The 25,409-nt window shown below is 39.9% G+C and overlaps 1 protein-coding gene across 2 annotated transcripts; it reads left to right on the top strand.

Annotated features, from left to right (window-relative positions):
* Positions 1-788: 788 nt before the first annotated feature.
* Positions 789-23,663, top strand: LOC137064953 (stonustoxin subunit beta-like). 2 transcript variants are annotated; one of them, XM_067436512.1, is made up of 14 exons: positions 789-823; positions 992-1,067; positions 1,478-1,578; positions 7,217-8,910; positions 9,004-9,025; positions 9,873-9,969; positions 10,042-10,172; positions 10,275-10,342; positions 12,878-12,991; positions 13,967-14,050; positions 14,309-14,401; positions 18,962-19,939; positions 20,031-20,065; positions 22,704-23,663. In XM_067436512.1, the coding sequence occupies exons 3-12, from the start codon at positions 1,479-1,481 to the stop codon at positions 19,118-19,120; spliced, it is 2,562 nt and encodes an 853-aa protein (XP_067292613.1). In that variant the 5' UTR covers positions 789-823; positions 992-1,067; position 1,478; the 3' UTR covers positions 19,121-19,939; positions 20,031-20,065; positions 22,704-23,663. The 2 variants fall into 2 exon arrangements, with proteins under 2 accessions (XP_067292613.1, XP_067292614.1); XM_067436513.1 differs by lacking the exon at positions 12,878-12,991.
* The last annotated feature ends 1,746 nt before the right edge of the window (positions 23,664-25,409 follow it).

Below are 25,409 nucleotides of genomic sequence, written 5' to 3'. Positions count from 1 at the left end.
CATACTTCATACAATTATTAATAATAATAGGAACATTTTACATTCATGAAATGAAACGGTCAGACTCCCTTTTCATGCTTTAAAATGATTTCCATCTGTATTGTTGAGTTTTGTGTAACTGCACGAGTGAACAGGCCGAGCTTCTAACACTGAGCAGGAGATGAACGGCACCGTCTCCGTTTCTTCTTGCCCTTTGGCTCGGTTTTATTTTACTTTACTTTAGTTAGGCTGGATTTTTGATTTGAATGAGTATGTCTCCTTGTGTTGTTCTGATTATGGCATTAATTAATAAATAAACTCTTCTAACATTAGTTAGTTCTGAGAGGGGACGGACGAGCGATGAAAGATTGGTGAAGTTCTCTCCGGTGAAGGGATGAGATGTTCCCTGATCCTCTAACACACACACACACACACACACACACACACACACACACACACACACACACACACACACACACACACACACACACACACACACACACACACACACACACACACCACAGGAAACATTCTGCATTTTTACTTTTTCAAAAAAACTCCTCCTGTATGATTTATAAGCCTTTTGAAAAGTGGGGACCGCTGGGACAATGTAATATAAACAAGGGCACACACACACACACACACACTTATGGTCGGATGGCACACACCCACAAACTAGCGTGGAAGTGAAAGTAAACCCAGCAGAGGCGAGCAGAGATAACACACGAGAACATCTCAGGCACACCACAGGCTTTTATTTTACTCTGGAATATTTTACCACAGCGTGTTTTTCCTGCAGAAGTTCTTAAAGCAGTGGGACTCGATAGATGAGGCTTTCCAGACGGTAAGGGGCTTTTATTATTTAACAGTTTATTATTATTTAACTAGTTGAGATATGACTAGTCCTACTGAATCTTTAATAAAAACATAAAATACACGTGATGAGAGCAAAGCATACGATATCTTACTCAAGATTTACATCCATTTAAAAGTTCTGTTTGTATCCTGACAGGTTCCTGATCTGTGAAAGGACATTATCAGCCTCCACGACACGGGACACACACACACACACACACACACGTTTAAAGGTGAGGACATTAAAGATCTAGTGTAGTGTTACTACAACGGAGCTAAAGGCCCGCATTAAGAAAAATGAGCTTTCTTCTCCAAATGTGTGACATATATGTGTGTATTGAACATTTACGGAGCAACAAATTATTCGTGAATATAAATGATAAAAGTTGTTTATTTAGTTTAATAATGGTGTAAATGTATGGGGTGTCGAGTGTTATGAGGTTTTTGCTCCGGGGATTGGAAGTGTTTTAAAGGTGTACGAGGAATGAGACAGGGCTGTGCTTTATAATGCGATGTTTGTTCTTTTCAAAGGCAAATCAATTCAGTCAATGTACTCTGAAAATATGAAATCTGTGAGATGAGTAACTGGTGTGTGTGTGTGTGTGTGTGTGTGTGTGTGTGTGTGTGTGTGTGTTGTGTCTAGTATGGAGACAGTGGGAGTGAATGTGATTGAAATAGCGGCTCTAGGGAGAGCCATTCAGCCGGGGATGCTGTATGACTGCAGGAAAGATGCTTTCATACCAGGTACACACACACACACACACACACACACACACACACACACACACACACACACACACACACACACACACACACACACACACACACACACACACACACACACACACACACACAATCTTCTCTCAGCATGCGCTTCTCTTCCGCATCTTGCTCTTGAATGTTGAGAGAAGTGTGTGTGTGTGTGTGTGTGTGTGTGTGTGTGTGTGTATGTGTGTGTGTGTGTGTGTGTGTGTGTGTGTGTGTGTGTGTTCTAATATTCAATGCGCAAGGTTTGCGTTGTTTTATATTTGATGACTTTATTCTGCGCCTGGAAAACCTGAAAAAGTTTATTTTACCTGCAACCCATCCGGAAATGTAATATATTTGTATATATGATATATAAAGTAAAACCATAAATGAGGATCAGATATCCTTCAGAGACCGCTCACACAGGAGTTCTCAGACGTCTCAATCGTTCTCGTCCTGCCAGTGACTGTAGTGACGTTCAGATCATTTTACCCATCGCACTGAGACCTCTAAAAAGACACCTGACACGAAAAGGAGAAACTACAGATTCCCGAGAGATGATCTGTGGTTTATTAGCATTCTGTGACTCGACTCGAGGGAGAGGAAGAGGAAGAGGAAGAGGGGGAGAAGTTTTGGGCAGGGCGATATCCGGCACTCTTCCTCTGAGATGTTCTCTCCAGATTAGTGCGTTTTATTGTGTTAATGCAGGATCTCTGCTTTTTGTCTTAGCAGTGTCGTGGATATGTTAACTCTTTAGTGGTGAGGTTAATGAAAAGCTAACCCACTTGACGTATTTAATTCTTGTAATAAGGCCGTTGATATTCACACAGTTTCTGCAGAGCCTCGCCCAGTGCAGGCCGCCGAACATAGATAACTCGACCACACCCTGATGTTTCCTGTTATGTTGACACAACTGAAGAGCTGTGCCTTATAAAGGGCTAAACCATCTGTCGTTCTCTCTTCTAAAACACTGCAGGATGTAGATATATATGTAACAACGCTTGGTGCAAAGACCCACACATTTGAAATAGCACAATCATTTTCCATCAAGATCAGATGTGTGTTGTCATGCAAGCACACACATAATACACTGTTAAACTGAATTTAGACTTACTTAAAATAAAGCATGCAAACCGATCGCCTTAAAAAACGAGTCAAATAGGAATAGTGTGTCGTGTTAACCAATGTTTAGTTAGTCTAGTGCACTTCCACAAGAGCTCTAGTAACTCAAAAACAACAGTCGATCTTTTACTTTAGGGTTACTCTGGACTTAGTAAAGCTACTATTGTTGTTAACAGTTGTGTTTTGATGCTGAATGTGGAAATGTGCGACTCAAGCAAGATATTGTTACAAATATAAAGGGATTATATCAACCCAATTCAAAATTCACAGGCGTTATGACGTACATCTGTGAAAGTGTTAGCAGTAAAATTATAAACGATCATTATACGATATAAAGGGAAATTTAAATTTAAAAGGTGAGCTGATTTCTGACTAAATCATTAGCTATAGTTAATTATTCAGTCAGAACCGTGGTCCACTTTTAAAAGCATCCTACGTATTTATTACTCTTCCTTTGAAAGCGATTGACTGTGATTTGTTGTGGCATCGCTGCATCAATAGGAACAGAGTTACACTAATATGAATGTTCAACGTGCCCAACCGAAGGGAACACTGATCTCCATGATGGTGACTTTTTTAAATGATAAAATGCCACTCAAACCAGTCCATCAATCTGAACCCTAACCCTACCATTATGTAAAGTTAACTAATAAGTGTTTTTATATATTCTACATAATTCAAAATTAATTTCCACTACACTCCTCCCTTTTGATTATTATTGTAGACTTAAAAATTTAGCCCGTCGTAGTTTAATTCACAAGACCGGACACTAGTTATTTTGCCAAGAGATTTTCTTTTTTATTATTTTATATGTCAGCATAGGAGAGAAAGACAATTTCTGGGTTAGGGTTAGGGTTAGGGTGGGTCTTCATTCCAGCTTTCTCTATCTTTCTGGACACAAGGGTGTGTTTTTTTATAAGTTGTGCAAACAGAGAGAAACAGGTTGTTTAAGCTATACCTCGCGCTTGTTTTAACACGGCATTATATACACCCTTGAACATATGCATTAACTTGTTGATCATCGTTCAGAGAACTTGTGACGTGTGTCATATGCATTCTTCCGTACAGGACTTCAGTCACGTGTGCATAATAATGTTTAAAATGATCTCCTCTCTGTGTAACCCTCACACTTCTGTGCTCAGGCTCACGCTGACTAAAGAATAATAATACAGGTGATTATGAATATTAGTAAAGAATAATAATACAGATGCAAACTATTAACTGATTATGATTAATTAAAAAAAACATTTATATCAAACAATAACATATTGTCTTCATTATCAATCAACTTAAAAAGTATTTTACATTATTTTATACATACAGCAATATTAATCCTTTTGGTTCAAAAAATGTTCTTTTAGAAGAAGAAATGCAATCTGCTGTTTTTGTCAGAAATAGAAATCCCTGTTGGTTTATCAAGAAAATCGGCCTTTTCTATTTAATTCTGCTTGCACCAGCTCGTCACACGGACAGTGATCTGCTTCAAACCTTCAACTACTCATAATCATCTTCTGCTAAAGAGTAAAAACTAAACACAGCAGAGTAGATTGCCTTGTGACTTTAATAGACCTTGAGTCTCATTTAACATCATCTTTTGCTGAATAAAAAGGCTCATATTGCTGCAAAGGAAGTTATCAATGTGCATATGTCAAATCCTTCTCTCAGACCTGCTCTGTATTCTTACATATTATTAAAGTGGCAAGAAGAACAGGACCCATGCACTGACAACACACGACAACATCAGGTGTTGTTTAGGACATTCACATGCATTAATTCAGCTTCGTGTGAGTTCTGCACTATATTGTGTTATCTTTTAATGCAAGCAGGCAATGGTTTTACTGAGTAAGCTCTATTTAACAGCCTATTTAATAAGATCTAAACAGAGTATATTGTTTTAAACTAGTTGTTTAAATTATCTTCTGTATGACCCAGCTCTTGGCATTAAATCTTTAAACTAACCAAGAGTCAAGTAAGGGTCAGGGCCAGAAAACCAAACTGGATGGCCATGATCTTCAGCCCTGAGACGGCACTGCATCACACACAGGAATGCTCCTGTAATGGACATCACAACATGGGCTCAGGAATACTTCCAGAAAACATTGGTGAACACAGTCCACCGCGCCATTCGCCGTCGCCGGCTAAAACTCTACAGGTCAAAGAAGAAGCCATATCTAAACATGATCCAGAAGCGCAGGCGTTTCCTCTGGGCCAAGGCTCATTGGAAAAACGTACCTGTGGCAATGTTTTTGCAAACCACAAAATACGTACCAATAGGTAAATATCGTTTCAAAGTGAAATGTTCACTGGGTTGCGCTAAAATCTTAGTTTTTTTCCGGAACAGATGTGCGTGAATCCGGCATTTTTTGTTACGTTGGTTTTTAACGTATACCCACACTAAACCCTAAACCAGTCATTCCCAAACTGTGGTCCGCGGACCACTAGTGGTCCATGAGGGTACTGCAGGCGGTCTGTGGAAAGGCAAAATAAAATAAAATAAAAAAAATGTACCAGGAAATTACCATAAAAAAATAAAAAGAATATGTAGGCCTGTATTGATATAACATTTGTATTAAATTGTCAAGTTATTGTGCGATTACTTCATTTAGTTCAGTGCCGTTATGGATCGGTGGATTTGGAGATCAACTTTTGTGACGCGACTGAAGCGATGTTGTGAAGCTTCCCGTCATTTCTGCGTTCAAATCGGTTCAAATGCAGCGCTGCCTTCCCAGAATGCTGTGCTGAAGCGCTGAAGTCGCTCGACGTCACCCAGAGGAATAAAGTGGAGCGCGGCGCGGACTATAATGACAGAAGTGTTCACGGACGACTGGATCTGCAGCTGAGAGTGTGTATGGGCGTGCGTTTCCTCTCTCGCTCTAGTCACGCGCGCGCACCCTACCAGGAGATGAGCCCGTACGGCCCATACAAGGACCTTCCGCTCTATTAACGTCAAGCCGACCCATACTCGAAAAAAACTCTCCCAAACTTGTGAGAAACCGGAAGGAGTATTTTTGACACAGAAATACTCCATCAAACGTCCAACATTAGTTTCTGAAACTTTGTCTATGTTTAGGATGGGAATCCAAGTCTTTAACAGTGGAAAGCTCAGTGTGCACGAAACAGCATTTCACCGCCCCTTTAAGGGGGACAGCACTAATAGGAACTATATTTCTTAATTTGCAACGATGTGTGACAGGTGTCAGGACGTGTGTGTGAGCTCTGCTTAAACCCTTTAATAAACACTGGAAGTAGAAGAGTTAAATATACGCGCAGCATATGACAGAGAAAGCAACAGAAAGCCACAGCTACATTTTGCCAATGAGACCAGGTTGGGAAAGGCTCCATCAATGCTGAAAGGTCTATCCAAGGTCTAGAACAACATCTGCTCCATCCAGACGGCGTCTCTTTCAGGGAAGACCTTGCCTTCTCCAACATGACAATGCCAGAGCACACACTGCATCAATTACAACATCATGGCTGCGCAGAAGAAGGATCCGGCACTGAAATGGCCAGCCTGCAGTCCAGATCTTTCACCATTAGAAAACATTTGGTGCATCATAAAGAGGAAGATGCGATAAAGAAGACCTGAGACAGTTGAGCAACTAGAAGCCTGTATTAGACAAGAATGGGACAACATTCCTATTCCTAAACTTGAGCAGCTCGTCTCCTCAGTCCCAGACGTTTGCAGACTGATATAAACAGAAGAGGGGATGACACACAGGGGGAAACATGGCCACGGCACAACTTTACTGAGATGTGTCGATGCCATGAAATTTAAAATCAACTTATTTTCCCCTTAAAATAATAAATGTTCTCAGTTTAAACATTTTATATGTCATCTATGCTGTATTCTGAATAAAATATTGAAATTTGAAACTTCCACATCATTGCATTCTGTTTTTATTCACAATTTGTACAGTGTCCCAACTTTTTTGGAATCGGGTTTGTATAAAGTAAAATATACATATGAAATATTAATTTTCATTTATTTTACAATATATAGATATTACTATCATAGGAATAATTCTATAAATTAGTATTATTATTGTAATGATTGTTTGGTAACTTAGTCCACATTACATTGACAGTGGTTTTGAGATTTATTTCAAAAGTAAAACGATCGTTGAGCCCTCTTTTACCCTCTGGACCCTACGAAACCCCAATTTCATCAGTCATTTATGTAATGTAACAACGTAACATTTTATTACCTTTCACAGTAATCATTTGTGCAGGCAGTTGTGGTTATCGTGCAATAACAGACCAATAGATGGCGCAACAAAGTTTGTGAAAGATAAACATAAACCAGATGATGAATTTACTTCAACAACTACCAGAACAACTTTTCAATGCCAGATGCAGGCAGCATGACAATGTTTCAAATTAATCTTCATTTTGCAATCAAGGTCATGTCTGAGAGCGTCTTTATGTGAGTCCGTGTATATGCTATTCATCAATTAATCTGTTTATAGATTTAAATATTTATTGTGCTGAATTAAACACTTTTTTTATTTTATAGCAATCACACCGTGGAATACAGAGAAGCTACAGAAGAGTTTAGAAATCATTCCAATGATTTTCAACATTTTTAAAGTCACGGCTTCAGACTCTATTAAGGAAAAATCCAGCTTACTGAACATTGACGGCTCTCTGAAACTGAGTATTATAGGGGAACTCGTCAATGTCACAGGATCAGCTGAATACCTCAAAGACACCAAGAAGTCTTTCAAACAGCAGAGACTGACGCTGCGTTATCATTCAACCTGCAGGTTTGTAGACCTGACCATGAATTACTTGGCTTCTGAAAATATAGTTTATCCTCAGGTGCTTGATAATGACACAGCAACACATGTGGTGACAGCAGTGCTGTACGGAGCAGACGCCTGCTTTGTGTTTGACAGAGAAGTTTCATCAGATGAAGAAATAAGCACAGTAGAAGGAGAAGCAAAAGTGGCCTTTGAGAAGCTCAAATGCATTTCATTAGATGCAAAGAGCAGTCTGAAGATGAATGACACTCAGAAGAACGCCGTCCGGAAATTCACATGCACGTTTTATGGCGACTTCCAGCTACCGTATAACCCGACCTCTTTTGAAGATGCGTTGAAGGTTTTCTCTGATCTTCCAAACCTGCTGGGAGAAAAGAAAGAGCTGGCGGTTCCTCTGAGAGTTTGGCTTTATCCTCTGGACAAACTTTACTCAGGAGCTTCAAAACTTCAGAAAGACATCAGCGTGGATCTAATTACTAAAACCGAATCAGTGATTGAGAGTTTAAATATAACCGAGATGAAATGCAATGACCTTCTGAAAGACTCGCCTGCTTCAAATTTTGCTGAATTTCATGATAAAATCCTTCAAATGAAGCAAAACTGCTACATGTGCAAACTGAGACTCATAAAGAAACTCAGCTCTCTGCTGCCAAACATCCGTGGAGACGTGATGAAGGAAACTGACCTGAATGATCTTCTACAAGAACATAATGAGTCTCCATTCAGTGAAAGTGATCTTGCAGAATGGCTGAAAGAGAGAGAAAGAGAGTCTGATGTCATTAAATCAGTCCTCAGACAGATGAAGGAAGCTGGTGCTCAGATAGGAGTCAACAAAGATCTTCTTCTGATGGATCTAGAAGTTGGAAATCTGGTCTGTTACACCTTCACGTCACTGAACTGGTCTGATGTACTCTTACCTAAACAAAAGGCCAATCTGAGTATGTCAGCAAAAGGAAAAACGGATGAGAAAAGCCCTGATTCAAAGCAGAAGTCTTGGCTCACTCCTGAGATCCAGAAGGCACTGAGGAACAACTTGAAGATATTTAAGAACTTGATTGATTCAAAAGACCGTAAACCAGCCACGTTCATTGTGTCCTCAAAGGAAATGAAGAGTAATCCTGGTTCCTGCATTCTGCTGTATGAAAGTGAATGTGATGAAGCTGTTTGCTTTATTCCTCCATCCAAACCAGCCTGTCCAATCACTGAAGAGGTCAAAGATAAGAGTGTGGTTCTGAAGGTTCCTCCATCATGTCCTGCTACAGTGGAGCTCAGATTGCTGTATAAACCAAAGGAAGAGACCGTCTGGAGATCTAAACCTGTGAAGAGGGATCGACTCACAGTTACTCTGACTGATCTGAGAGCAGGAACTGAATATGAGATCAAATGTGCAGCGCTGGGGAAACTCAACTACACCGTAGACAGTGATGTCCTCAGCGTCACCACAGAGGTAGGACGATCATTCATCAAAAACAAAATAGAGCTTGTGTACATCTCATCTTGGATATAACGTGCCTCATTTTATTCTAAATGCTGCTTTCAGGGCAGGAACAGGTCTGTCATGGGTGAGTCATTTTCCCCCATTTTTTTCTAATCTCCAGTAGTGATTCACTCTCTAAACAAAAAAAAACTTTTATTAGTCGGTCATCTTTATTTCTATCGCTCTTCTCCAGCGCCGATTGTGTCAGAGCAGCTTCAGTGTTAAACAGGACAATACTGCAGCAGAATTAGATTTGGCTGTACAGTCGTTCTGGAGTAAACAGTGATGTTATCAGCTTATTTTAATTTATCAGAGAGCAGATACATTTGCACATTCTCAAAACTCAAAGTTTGTGTAATACCCCCAAATAAACAATGGTAGTGGCTTGATGTTTTAAATATTATTAAAGATAATTTAGACACACTTGTTAGGCCAAAAATAACTTCACATTACTCTTTAACATTCTTCACATCACTATATCCTTTTTCTTCTCTTAAGATAAATTATTAACAAAATTGAATGAATAAAAACAAACAAACAAAAAACAAAAATCAGTTGTGAGCTCTTAAAGGTGGGGTAAGTGTTATTTCAAAATTGCTTTATAAAAGTGTCTTGGGCTGAGTACCAAAACAAACGTAAAGCCAATCAGCAGTGAGGGGCGTGTCTACTAACAGCTGTTGTTCCATCATTACAGTAATTGAGCTGAAAGAGAAGGCCGACCGTAGAAGACTGTCGCTACACCTCAGAAAACAACAGCTAATGACATCAAGCTAGCTTATCTTCAAGTGTTTGTGTTACTAAAATATATTTAGTGAAATATCATCTCATTAAGCCACGTGAATGTTGATTGAAAAACCTCATAACAGGAAACATTATTTCAAACTTTAAATGAGAGCTAGAGCTAAATACTAATGATAAGTCTCTTGTTTAAGCATACTGTGGCTTGATGAACCAAGGGGTGACCAGCTACTTGAACGCAGTTCTGCAAACCCTCTTCATGACGCAGGAATACAGGGAAGGTGTGATGAGGTAAAGAACTAACTCTACCTTGATTTATTTGGTTGTGACTGCATCAAATACATCATGTAATGTAATGTTTAGACTAAAGAGAAGAAAAGATTCCTCTGATGGCGACTTCATTGAAGAGCTGAAGTCACTGTTTCACAAACTAGACAACGAGTCTCATCCGGTTTCAACAGTCGGGATCTCAAGGAGCCTCGAGATCACAGACGGTTGGTCCTCAAAAACCCTCTTTTTAGGTTCTGGCAGATAATAAATTCTGTTTAGCGGTTTTATTATATGAGTTTTATATGCTTCCTTCCCATAAAACACAGTTTATGAACACAAAGATGCAGCAGAATATCTAGATTTGATTCTGAGCAAGACTCCTGAACTCTCTGAGGTGAATTTAAGATTCTTCTGGTTATTCTGTCACTTGATGGCCCAATGTTTGCATTGATTTCTTATTTTGACTTTAATGTGTTACTGGATGGCATTAACTAACTGCATACATAAGTTTCAGAATGACATTTGCCCAACAGAAGATCTAAAGCCTGAATGCAGACTCATGGTGTTGTAGTGAATATGTTTGAGAACCTCGAGTACTTGACATGACAATGAGATGCAGAGATTAAAGGGATACTTCAGCACTTTTTCATATTAAAGGGGCGGTGAAATGCTGTTTCATGCATACTGATCTTTTTACACTGTTAAAGACTTGGAATCCCATACTAAACATAGACAAAGTTTCAAAAGTTAAGGTGGACGTTTGATGGGAGTATTTCTTTGTCAAAAATACTACTTCCGGTTAGTCATAAGTTTCGGCAAGTTTTTTGAGATCATGCGTCCCCATTGACGTTAGTGGGGGCGGAATTTCCTTGTATGGGCCTTACGGACAATTCTACCGGAAGCGCGTGAGAGAGAGAGAGAGAGGGAGAGAGCGAAAGCAACAGGCTACGCCCATCAAAGCGCTGGCTTGTAGGATGCTAAACAGGTGATATAACCAGTAGCTACTGACTTACCCACTGATAGGCCGGCGGTCGATCTGTATTAGCACTTTCCTCACGCGACGGGCGAATCACTTTCCTCACAGAGCGACTCACTTTCCTCACGCGGCAGGCGAATCACTTTCCTCACAGAGCGACTCACTTTCCTCACGCGGCGGGCGAATCACTTTCCTCACTGAGCGACTCACTTTCCTCACGCGGCAGGCGAATCACTTTCCTCACAGAGCGACTCACTTTCCTCACGCGGCGGGCGAATCACTTTCCTCACTGAGCGAATCACTTTCCTCACAGAGCGACTCACTTTCCTCACGCGACGGGCGAATCACTTTCCTCACAGAGCGACTCACTTTCCTCACGCGGCAGGCGAATCACTTTCCTCACTGAGCGAATCACTTTCCTCACAGAGCGACTCACTTTCCTCACGCGGCGGGCGAATCACTTTCCTCACTGAGCGAATCACTTTCCTCACAGAGCGACTCACTTTCCTCACGCGGCGGGCGAATCACTTTCCTCACTGAGCGAATCACTTTCCTCACAGAGCGAATCACTTTCCTCACAGAGCGACTCACTTTCCTCACGCGACGGGCGAATCACTTTCCTCACAGAGCGACTCACTTTCCTCACGCGGCAGGCGAATCACTTTCCTCACTGAGCGAATCACTTTCCTCACAGAGCGACTCACTTTCCTCACGCGGCGGGCGAATCACTTTCCTCACTGAGCGAATCACTTTCCTCACAGAGCGACTCACTTTCCTCACGCGGCGGGCGAATCACTTTCCTCACTGAGCGAATCACTTTCCTCACAGAGCGAATCACTTTCCTCACGCGGCGGGCGAATCACTTTCCTCACTGAGCGAATCACTTTCCTCACAGAGCGAATCACTTTCCTCGCAGAGCGACTCACTTTCCTCACTGCAGCGCGCTGCTGCACACGTCATTATTTAGCTCCGCTCACATGACACGCCCCCACCCGCTCGGCTTTTTTCGGAAAGACTCGGAACAGCGCATCTTTCTTATATAATTATAAAAAAAATAAAGACTTTTCGGAGATATGCAGGATGCAATGCTACTCTATAGGTACTCAAGATTGACATGACACTGACTGAAACTGAGTGTTTCACCCCCCCTTTAAACTGTTATTCCCTTAACTAAGCCGAGTTGACACACACCTCTCTCGTCTCTCGTCAGTGTGTGCTCTTAATCGATCTGACGCGCGGTGACGATCTGATAGCATTAGCTTAGCCCATAAGCCCATTTCATTCACTATGGAACCAAACAGAGATCAGGTTAGAAGCCACCAAACTCCTCCACGTGTTCCTCTATTTAAAACAGTTACACCCATAGCTGAACGATCAAGTATGGGGACATAAAATAAAACGTGGCGCTTTTCTAAGCGGATTAAAAAGGAGAACTATAATGTATGGCGGAATAGCACTTCTGGGAGTACTTCGACTCGGCGCAGTAAAAAGTCCCGGCTGAATCCTCCGTCACACACCCCAGGGAGGGGGAGATGTGTAACTGTTTTAAATAGGGAACACGTGGAGGAGTTTGGTGGCTTCTAACTTGATCTCTGTTTGGTACCATAGTGAATGAACTGGACTTATGGGCTAAGCTAATGCTATCAGATCGTCACCGCGCGTCAGAGAGATTAAGAGCACACACTGAGACACCGAGAGAGGTGTGTGTCAACTCGTCTTAGTTAAGGGAATAACAGTTTAATATGAAAAAGCGGTGAAGTAACGCTTTAAACATAAGCTATTTAATTGAAACCATTTGTTCAGAATTAAAACAATTAAGTCTAACATAAAGAAAAGTGAGATTTAGATGATGATTTTAAAACCTACTTGATGTGGTAGTTAATATGGCTGTAAAACCTGTGGATTTAAAGCATCTAAAGGTTATTAATAAAGTCTTGCTTTGTCATCCTGCAGATTTTTAAGGTCAAAGTGAACAATAACGGTACATGCAAATCATGCATGAAAAGAATATCAGAACAGAGCGATTACTTCAGGGTGGAAATCTTTTATACAGGATCATACAATGTGGTAAGTAGATATTGCAGGTTTTTTCTTTTCTTTTCTAAATTGGTTTCTTAATATTCCTCTTGCATTGTGGACGTGTATGAGGACAGAAGTTTTAAGCATCGTCTCAGAGCATCTTCAGACCGAGGTGGCTAAAAGTCATGTTTAGATTACCAATCCCTGTCTGTGATTTAAAGAGCAAACCCATATTCATTTGTATTCCTTAGTAAAACCTGCTCTTATAAGTTTTAGACTCAAATGTCAATTAGACTCCCCCCTGAAACTGCCTCAGACACGGCATCCTCAATAAACCCGTCTCATGATGACTCCAAACTTATTCAAATGCAATATTCGAAAAAAAATTAAATCGACACGTCATCCTCAGTTAAACCCGTCTCCGGCTTGTTGCTTCCGATCTTTCAAATATTCCTTTTTAATAATTGTTTAAATCGACACGTCATCCTCAGTTAAACCTGTCTCCAGCTCATTGCTTCTGATCCTCCGAATATTCTGATCTAATATGACTTCTGACCTGTAAAGTCGCCAGAATCATAATCATACACGTTGTTAGGCCAGAGGAGAACTGGCACCCCGACTGAGCCTGGTTTCTCCCAAGGTTTCTTCATCATGTCCTCTGATGGAGCTTTGATTCCTTGCCACTGTCGCCTTTAGCTTGGCTTGCTCAGTTGGGGACTCAAATTAAACTAAATATCAAAGTGATTACTAAACTAAATTAACTATATAAAGTAAATTACTGATCTGCTCACATTGTATGATAATTTAAATGAGCTAGATGACCTCAGCGTTTTCTCCGGAGTGGGTGGACAGCCGAATCAAATTCTGTTGCATTATTGTGAAGCTTTGACTCTTTTAAACACTTTGAAACGATATGCATTGTAAAAAGCGCTATATAAATAAAGATGACTTTACTTTATTTCTCAGTGTTTTTTCAGCTGAATTATATTTGTGTATTTACCATTGTCTCCTTCGATCATTTAGGAAACTACTTTGACGAAACGCATTAATGCAATGCGTAGTGATCTGAGCTGCAGTCGCTGTTTAGGATCTGCAGTTATGACCAATGCAAGTATCGTTTCCTGATGTGTAGTCTGATGTGTTTACACCTGTACGGATGAACAGATTCACTGAGGAAGTATTCAGACAGATCTATTAATATGCACAATTGGAATATGTAAATTCCATAAATTATATATTATGTTTAAATATGTGCACAGGATGCATTGTAATGTTTTTTGACTAAAATGAGTGAGTTTATAATCTAAGCCTCTAATTATTTAATGTAAATATTTCTTCACACACTTCTTCATCTTGTAATTACAGATTAAGAGTCAAATTGATTTTCCACAAAGACTGATTCTACAAATGGACCACTTCCATAAAAATGAATGGGAAAGAATTCCTCTACGTGTTAAGGTAATTTAATATTACAGTGATCGAGTGCCAGTAATCAGTGCTCAATCAATATGGGTTTATTAATGACCAACACTTGCATATTTGCGAATGTTGATGGTTTTATAATAGACAAGGCTATTTGTGTCCATCTATGATCCGCAGGGCTTCAAACAATAATTAACTGAACAGGAAATAATTGTGAAAAATAGATAAAAGTACATTTAAACAGGATAATGAAAAACACCAAACATATTGGCCATGGCAATATATTGGCTGACCACTGGATAAAGGTTTGCCATTTCCTTGCACACATATACCAAAATCTTTTCAAGTAGTTTGAGCGGACGACACTGGTATTGTCAAGCCACAGTAAATAAAACACTATTAGTGGAAGTGAAAGTAATGTTCGCTATGTCAGAATTTAATCTGCAAAATTGTGTCTCCCATTATTTGCATGAACTCACACGAAAAACTCATCAAGCTAGTGTTAAAATGTTTTTTTTTGTTGTGCAAATTAAGGCTTTTTTAAGGCAAAATGTGCCGTTTTCATCAAGGCAAGGCAAGGTTATTTATATAGAACATTTCATACGTCACGTTGCGGTTGCAGAGATAAGGCAAGGACTTAAACGCAGGAAGACCCACGGGGGGGAAAACTAAACTTACACTGAACACTTGGAGCAGGTAACAGAAAACAACGATCCAGAACAGGACTGCAAACACAAGGGGATTAAAGAGGGCCATGAATCGGGCAGGTGATGAGGAAGAACAGGTGGGGCAAATAATCAATAATGAGATAAGAGAGGAGGGGTCAGAACAATAGACTAGAGACATGACACAAGACAAACCAAAGCACATGGTAGAAAATAACACCACTACATGTGCTCAACAAGACAAAACAGACATCACAACACAAGGATAATTCAAAGTTCTTTACATAGAAAACTATTCATTAGTATTCAACCCACTTTTCCAGCCTGTCAAGAAGTATGATGTGGTCAACAGTGTTGAATGCAGAACTGAGGTCCAGTTGTACCAAAATTGATGTTTTGCCTGTGTCAGTATTGAGGCAAATATCATTTACAGGTCCTTCTCAGAAATGTGAATATTGTGATAAAGTTAATTATTTTCCATAATGTAATGATACAAATTAAACTTTCATATATTTTAGCTTCATTGCACACCAACTGAAATATCTCAGGTCTTTTATTGTTTTAATGCTGATGATTTTGGCACACAGCTCATGAAAACCCAAAATTACCATCTCAAAAAATTAGCATATTTCATCCGACCAATAAAAGAGAAGTGTTTTTAATACAAAAAAAGTCAACCTTCAAATAATGATGTTCAGTTCTGCACTCAACACTTGGTGGGGAATCCTTTAGCAGAAATGACTGCTTCAGTGCGGCGTGGAGGCGATCAGCCTGTGGCACTGCTGAGGTGTTCTGGAGGCCCAGGATGCTTCGATAGCGGCCTTAAGCTCATCCAGAGTGTTGGGTCTCGCGTCTCTCAACTTTCTCTTCACAATATCCCACAGATTCTCCATGGGGTTCATCCGAAAAAATTACTTTGGACCCCTGAGCAACAGTCCAGCGCTGCTTCTCTGTAGCCCAGAAGTGTCTTGACCTGGTGAATGCGGCACCTGTAGCCCAGAAGTGTCTTGACCTGGGGAATGCGGCACCTGTAGCCCAGAAGTGTCTTGACCTGGGGAATGCGGCACCTGTAGCCCAGAAGTGTCTTGCCCTGGGGAATGCGGCACCTGTAGCCCAGAAGTGTCTTGCCCTGGGGAATGCGGCACCTGTAGCCCAGAAGTGTCTTGCCCTGGGGAATGCGGCACCTGTAGCCCAGAAGTGTCTTGATCTGGGGAATGTGGCACCTGTAGCCCAGAAGTGTCTTGCCCTGGGGAATGCGGCACCTGTAGCCCAGAAGTGTCTTGCCCTGGGGAATGCGGCACCTGTAGCCCAGAAGTGTCTTGACCTGGGGAATGCGGCACCTGTAGCCCAGAAGTGTCTTGCCCTGGGGAATGCGGCACCTGTAGCCCAGAAGTGTCTTGACCTGGGGAATGCGGCACCTGTAGCCCAGAAGTGTCTTGCCCTGGGGAATGCGGCACCTGTAGCCCAGAAGTGTCTTGCCCTGGGGAATGCGGCACCTGTAGCCCAGAAGTGTCTTGCCCTGGGGAATGCGGCACCTGTAGCCCAGAAGTGTCTTGACCTGGGGAATGCGGCACCTGTAGCCCAGAAGTGTCTTGATCTGGGGAATGCGGCACCTGTAGCCCAGAAGTGTCTTGCCCTGGGGAATGCGGCACCTGTAGCCCAGAAGTGTCTTGATCTGGGGAATGCGGCACCTGTAGCCCAGAAGTGTCTTGCCCTGGGGAATGCGGCACCTGTAGCCCAGAAGTGTCTTGCCCTGGGGAATGCGGCACCTGTAGCCCAGAAGTGTCTTGACCTGGGGAATGCAGCACCTGTAGCCCAGAAGTGTCTTGACCTGGGGAATGCGGCACCTGTAGCCCAGAAGTGTCTTGACCTGGGGAATGCGGCACCTGTAGCCCAGAAGTGTCTTGACCTGGGGAATGCGGCACCTGTAGCCCAGAAGTGTCTTGCCCTGGGGAATGCGGCACCTGTAGCCCAGAAGTGTCTTGCCCTGGGGAATGCGGCACCTGTAGCCCAGAAGTGTCTTGCCCTGGGGAATGCAGCACCTGTAGCCCAGAAGTGTCTTGCCCTGGGGAATGCGGCACCTGTAGCCCAGAAGTGTCTTGACCTGGGGAATGCGGCACCTGTAGCCCAGAAGTGTCTTGACCTGGGGAATGCGGCACCTGTAGCCCAGAAGTGTCTTGACCTGGGGAATGTGGCACCTGTAGCCCAGAAGTGTCTTGACCTGGGGAATGCGGCACCTGTAGCCCAGAAGTGTCTTGACCTGGGGAATGCGGCACCTGTAGCCCAGAAGTGTCTTGCCCTGGGGAATGTGGCACCTGTAGCCCAGAAGTGTCTTGACCTGGGGAATGCGGCACCTGTAGCCCAGAAGTGTCTTGCCCTGGGGAATGCGGCACCTGTAGCCCATTTCCTGCTCACGCCTGTGCACGGCGGCTCTGGATGTTTCTCCTCCAGACTCAGTCCACTGCTTCCGCAGGTCCCCCAAGGTCTGGAATCGGTCCTTCTCCACAATCCTCCTCAGGGTCCGCTCACATCTTCTCGTTTTTTGCCACACTTTTTCCTTCCCACAGACTTCCCACTGAGGTGCCTTGATCCAGCACACTGGGAACAGCCTATTCGTTCAGAAATGTCTTTCTGTGTCTACCCCTCTCGCTTGAGGGTGTCAATGATGGCCTTCTGGACAGCAGTCAGGTCGGCAGTCTTACCCATGATTGCGGTTTGGAGTAATGAACCAGGCTGTGAGTTTTTAAAAGCCTCAGGAATCTTTTGCAGGTGTTTAGAGATTAGGTTAATAGCTCGTTTAGAGAACCGCTTCATGATATGCTCATTTTTTGAGATAGGAATTTTGGCTTTTCATGAGCTGTATGCGTCACTCCTTTTATGTTGCAGTTTTTGTGCAGCCATGTATTAAGCCCAAGCAACCGTGAGAACATGTTTTCCTCTTGCTGGTCCACTGATGAACGACTGAACTTTCAGTTTTCTAAGTGTTTCTGAAAGTTCATTGAAATCACTCTTAATGAGTTCTGACTGCTCTCTCTGAATATCGTTCTTCCCCACATGAATGATAAGTCGATATTTCATCAGAATGTTCTCAATTTCCCTGTTTACATCAGAAATGGTTGCTTGTGGAAGGCAGCATGTAGTTGTATCTCTGCTGCTAATGTTTCTGACTGTAGAGTCACCCACTATCAGAGTCCTTGGCTCGGCTGCGCTCTGAGCTGAGGGCCGCTGTCTGCTCGACCTTGAGCGCCTGTTAGCATTAGTGTTAGCTGTGGGCTGATGCAATCTGTGTTCGATCACATTCATCACGTTTGGGAATTCATCACCCTCATTCATTAATACTTCAAATCTGTTTTCAAGATGTATAGGCGGTGGTAGGAAACCAGTGTGTGCAATCCTTGTGTCTGGGGTAGAGCATGATACTGCGGCAATATATGAAGCTCGTGACAATCTGATGTCTCGAGTGGTTTTGGGTCTCGCTCCCTGTTTGTCCCATCGATTAGCATGTTGATCAATTACGGCACTCATTTTGGCGTGTTGAGGAGCATTAGATTCATTACACTCACCGGCTGTGTGTTAAGGGCGTCCATGGGAAAGCTCTGCTGGGTTCTTTCTGGTTTGGAAGTCCTGCAAGTAACTTTGTTTCAAGAACTGCAATCCTTTGTAAAAGTCTGTGGCAGTTTGTGCAGCAAGTAGATTCTTGAACTAGAAGAGGCAAGGAGATAGGAGATAAAATATAAAATTTAAAATTAGGAGATAAAATATAAAAGTGATGGAGCAGTAAGCAAGATTGTCTGAACAGTAGGGAAGCAAGAAGCAATAATTTCGGATGCGATACTTCAAAAATTTGGGTGATAGAAACATAACTTAAGACTGTCAGATCCACGTGTTGATGTTTAACTGACATGAAGAACGTGTCCTGTGTCTCTGACAGGTTTCCTCCCATAGATATGAGCTTTATGCCATAATAAACTGGTATGGAACATTAAAAGATGGACACTACAATGCTAACATCAAATCTGACAATGGAAAGTGGTATCGATGTGATGACAGCCGTGTATTTCAGGTATGGAGATATGGTTATGAACTTTAAGATATCAGTTAGATATGCAGCACATGGTCAGGCCTGGTGAATGGGATTTAAATCAAGTGCCAAATGTTCCTTTATCAATCAATCAATCAATCAATCAATCAATCAACTTTATTTATATAGCGCTTTATCAATGTCTTTGTTGATCCTGGAACAGCATTCCAATCAACCAATCAAATTTCAGGGCCTAGTTTACAGCTTATGTGAAGTTTAGGATTACAGTCAGGGTTTGGTGCTTCTTCATCAGTTTTATTAATTTTCCTCTTTTAGGGATAACTTATGGCTATGGATTGGTTAAGGGGAATGGATAGGGCTAACTTTTCAGACAGGAATATTGTTCCGGGATCAACAAACTATCTTTAGTCTTATTCTGCAAAATCACAATAACCGGTCAGGCTCGTACCTTTTGCAGATTCATCAGTCTAATGAGAAAATAAACAGTAGTAATAAACACATTTATTTAACATTTTTCTGAGAGTGAATTTAAGTTTATTTTACAGTGTCATTGATATATATTACATTACATGAACTTACCATAGTAATAAACGTAAATATGCATAATTACCTTCAACCAAACCCTAGTCCTACCCTAACCCTATAATACGTACATCTAGTTAATTATTATTACTCAGTGCTTAAATATATAATCACACAGCAACAATGACATCTTAAAATAAAGGGTAACCCAAATACGGTGTGTGGAGGACGCTTCACACTTCATGTTTCTGCAAATCTATTTTCAAAGGTTTCTAAGGACATGTTTTTAGAAGATCGACGCCATCTTTCTACGTTTGAACGTATAAAATTACATGATGGACTCAGGTACCAGAGATTTCCTCTATACACAACTGTATTTATGATATTGATATATTGTTAGATATGAATGGATTATGAAGTTCATCTTTATTCACAGTGCTCCACCTGCCTATCTAGTCTTCTACAAGCGCAGTGAGTATCATATGATTCTGGGATGCATTAACTATAAACCTTTTCAACAAGAACATTAATCAACACTTTAGTTAGGGGTCAAATCCTCGCTAACTAGCTGCTTATTAGAATGCATATTACTACAATATTGGCTGTTTATTATAATTTATAAAGCACATATTAATGCTTTATTCTGCGCAACTATATTCTACATCCCTTAATCTAAACTTAACAACAACCTTAATAAACTTTACATTAGTAGTTTATTGAGGCAAAAGTCATAGTCAATGTGTTCCCCAAAGTAAAGTGTCACAGACAATGAATACTGCTAAAAGAAAATATTACAATACTTACAGTATAATTACCCCTTAATTAAACAATACTTACAGTATAATTACCCCTTAATTAAACAATACTCACAGTATAATTACCCCTTAATTAAACAATACTCACAGTATAATTACCCCTTAATTAAACAATACTCACAGTATAATTACCCCTTAATTAAACAATACTCACAGTATAATTACCCCTTAATTAAACAATACTCACAGTATAATTACCCCTTAATTAAACAATACTTACAGTATAATTACCCCTTAATTAAACAATACTTACAGTATAATTACCCCTTAATTAAACAATACTTACAGTATAATTACCCCTTAATTAAACAATACTCACAGTATAATTACCCCTTAATTAAACAATACTCACAGTATAATTACCCCTTAATTAAACAATACTCACAGTATAATTACCCCTTAATTAAACAATACTCACAGTATAATTACCCCTTAATTAAACAATACTCACAGTATAATTACCCCTTAATTAAACAATACTCACAGTATAATTACCCCTTAATTAAACAATACTCACAGTATAATTACCCCTTAATTAAACAATACTCACAGTATAATTACCCCTTAATTAAACAATACTCACAGTATAATTACCCCTTAATTAAACAATACTCACAGTATAATTACCCCTTAATTAAACAACACTTACAGTATAATTACCCCTTAATTAAACAATACTTACAGTATAATTACCCCTTAATTAAACAATACTTACAGTATAATTACCCCTTAATTAAACAACAATTACAGTATAATTACCCCTTAATTAAACAATACTCACAGTATAATTACCCCTTAATGAAACAATACTTACAGTATAATTACCCCTTAATGAAACAATACTTACAGTATAATTACCCCTTAATGAAACAATACTTACAGTATAATTACCCCTTAATGAAACAATACTTACAGTATAATTACCCCTTAATGAAACAATACTTACAGTATAATTACCCCTTAATGAAACAATACTTACAGTATAATTACCCCTTAATTAAACAACACTTACAGTATAATTACCCCTTAATTAAACAATACTCACAGTATAATTACCCCTTAATTTAAACAATACTTACAGTATAATTACCCCTTAATTAAACAACACTTACAGTATAATTACCCCTTAATTAAACAATACTCACAGTATAATTACCCCTTAATTAAACAATACTCACAGTATAATTACCCCTTAATTAAACAATACTCACAGTATAATTACCCCTTAATTAAACAATACTCACAGTATAATTACCCCTTAATTAAACAATACTCACAGTATAATTACCCCTTAATTAAACAATACTCACAGTATAATTACCCCTTAATTAAACAATACTCACAGTATAATTACCCCTTAATTAAACAATACTCACAGTATAATTACCCCTTTATTAAACAATACTCACAGTATAATTACCCCTTAATTAAACAATACTCAGAGTATAATTACCCCTTAATTAAACAATACTCACAGTATAATTACCCCTTAATTAAACAATACTCACAGTATAATTACCCCTTAATTAAACAATACTCAGAGTATAATTACCCCTTAATTAAACAATACTCACAGTATAATTACCCCTTAATTAAACAATACTCACAGTATAATTACCCCTTAATTAAACAATACTCACAGTATAATTACCCCTTAATTAAACAATACTTACAGTATAATTACCCCTTAATTAAACAATACTCACAGTATAATTACCCGTTAATTAAACAATACTTACAGTATAATTACCCCTTAATTAAACAATACTTACAGTATAATTACCCCTTAATTAAACAATACTTACAGTATAATTACCCCTTAATTAAACAATACTTACAGTATAATTACCCCTTAATTAAACAATACTCACAGTATAATTACCCCTTAATTAAACAATACTCACAGTATAATTACCCCTTAATTAAACAATACTCACAGTATAATTACCCCTTAATTAAACAATACTCACAGTATAATTACCCATTAATTAAACAATACTTACAGTGAACAACACTTACAGTATAAATCATTTGTTAATTGTTAATTTTATAGTTACAGTATAATTACCGAAGGTTCTGCTGTAAATTCGCTTTAATTATGAGTATTTTCCGGACTGTAGTCTATATGTAAGGGTGTTCTTATGTTTTAATCTGTCGTTCGGAGAGATTTAGTGTTCAGTGGTTATTTCAATAGTGTTTATTTAGTTCCTAATAAACATTATATTTGATATTCATTCCGTCATTGTCTCTGTGGCTGTCGTCTGATAATGCCAGAAACATTCTGCTCTTAACAGGAATCAATTAATGAACAGCGGATAGGAGCCGAATGTGCCCTGATGACAGCATGTGACCTGAAGATATAACCCTGTGTCTGACACACAGACACACACACACACACACACACACACACACACACACACACACACACACACACACACACACACACACACACACACACACACACACACACACACACACACAATGATCTGAATCTGGTGTCACATTTACACTATTCCGCTGAAGACAACATAAACTGATATTCACTTTCTCGCATTAGTTATTCAGTGTCATTTATCCAGTTCATCTGCATTTTATGTATTTGTACCTTCTCATATTTCCCCAAACTGTGATATCGTGCTGTTCCTGTGATGATTCAGGTGATGTTTATTCCGCATGTAACGCTGTGTTTCAGATCTGACCATAGTACTATCGTGAACACTGTACATGTTCATTCAGTGACAAACTTTATAATGATTGTGTTTGTCATTCATATCATATGGTCTCTTTTAGAAAATACTCATTAATGTAAACAAGACTGATGGATAAAGAAAACTCACGTGATGAAGATGCCTCATGATCTTACAGAGAATCTGATATTATTATCCTGCATTGATTCTGCATGAGAACAGAATAATAAACTAACACACACGACTGGAATTAAATGTATGTCATTAAAGTCTGTACTGTACCATAGAAGATGAAATGCGTATATCAGAAATATGTGTGTGTGTGTGTGTGTGTGTGTGTGTGTGTGTGTGTGTGTGTTATATAACGAGAAACACACGTTTAAATGTGTTAATGTGTGCTAATGTCACCGCTTTCATACTGCATGATTGTAGAAGATTAATATGTGTGTCTGCATTTAACATTTATAGAGCAACAGATGTGTGAAAATAAACCTATTTTGTTTAAGAGCCTAATAATGAATGAGGTGGTGAGCGGGGGCTTTTACAATAAAACTGATTTAAATACAATTTTACAGTGGTAACAATAAATGATATTTTATTATATATGATTAATGCCATGAAGTACCAAACATGCTAGAAATGCAGAACTTAACTAAAAGCTAATGCATGCGATAGACGCCACAAAACCGGATTACAATCAACTCAGCATTCAATGATCGGTCGACCCCACTTAACTTAACAACTAACAGCTTAACTTACCAACTTTACTTTATTGTTAGTTTTTAAGTGTTAAAGGTCCCGTTCTTCGCGATTCCATCTTTCAAACTTTAGCTAGTGTGTAATATTGCTGTTAGAGCATAAATAATACCTGTAAAATTATAAAGCTCAAAGTTCAATGCCAAGCGAGATATTTTATTTAACAGAAGTTCCCTTTCAAAGCCTACAGCGAGCGGCCGGTTTGGACTACAGCGCTGCACTTCCTGCTGTGATGACGTCACTAGAACCGTTTGCTGACTGAAGCTCCGCCCACAAGAACGCAGATTTGGGGGCGTTGTCCTTTTGCTCTCGCAGGTCGAGAATAGGAAGCGTTGTGTTTGTAGAGTGTGTTTGTGGCCATGCCATTGAAGCGCTGTTATTTTCATCCCGGAGTCAGATCACCTTTGTTTGGCCTTACCACGGACGCTGTACGAGATCAATGGCTACAGTTTATGGTTAACTCGGTTCCGGAAAATTATAATCACAATTTAAAACTATGTGCAGCACATTTAGCTGAGGACTGCTTCCTCAATCTCAATCAGTTTAATGCCGGATTCACAGAAAGATTATTCTTAAGAGATGGCGCAGTTCCCTCTTTGTTGTTTATGGACCACAACCGGTAAGTGTATTTTATTATTTAAGTCGGTCCGTTTAACAGTTTATGTAACTCATGACACAAAGTGCAACGCTGTTTAGCTTTGTTAACTAACGTTAGATGGTAATTGAAACTAATCTGAAAAACTTAGCCTATAAAAGTGTAGTAATTCATTCAGACACCATCGATTGTTGGTGTTTGTAATGATCAGTTTAAACTCCTGAATAGACAGCTGACCGTTCTGAAACATCCAGCAAAAGTCTTTCCTGAGCAGGTTGTAATCGATCCTCTTCGATATTCTCCCGGTCTGATTCCGGCTCAAATTGATAAGGCAATATAGACATTTCTGCAATAACATTGAGCGCTCGTATCTCCCCGTTATGGTAAGAGGCGGGACCTTTCCGGGCAACATGCGCTAAGCTGCTGTCCAATCACAACACGGGAAGCGCTGGCCCAATCAGAACTCGTTACGTGTTTCTGAAGGAGGGACTTCATAGAACAAGGAAATCATCAGGCCTTGTTTAGGACAGAGGAAACAGCGCTGTACAGATAAGGCAACTGTGTGAAAAATACTGTTTTTTTTTACACGCGAAACATGAACTCATGTTATATTGCACACTGTAAACATAATCATAGCTTCGAAAACACGCGAAGAACGGGACCTTTAAGTAAACAACTTAACAAATAACATCAAAAAACCTAACAGCTTAACTTAACATAACTTAACACAACACAACATAAAAACTAAAAACCTAACCTAATTATTGTCCTTGAAGGCAATTCAGGCACTTCCAGACTTCAGATGTTGGATAAGAGTCCTGCCCTGAACTCATCATGACAATATTGAGTTAGTTATAGCGCCACCCACTGGCAAAGGGAAGTGACGTGTTTAACACCGTGATGCACAACTAGTTACTTACTAACCCTGCGTCTCAATCAGCTCCTATAGTCCACTAGTCAGG

This window comes from Pseudorasbora parva, chromosome 25, assembly GCF_024679245.1.
Source record: "Pseudorasbora parva isolate DD20220531a chromosome 25, ASM2467924v1, whole genome shotgun sequence".
NCBI classification, from domain to species: Eukaryota; Metazoa; Chordata; class Actinopteri; order Cypriniformes; family Gobionidae; genus Pseudorasbora; species Pseudorasbora parva.
This window is presented reverse-complemented; position numbering and strand designations above follow the sequence as displayed.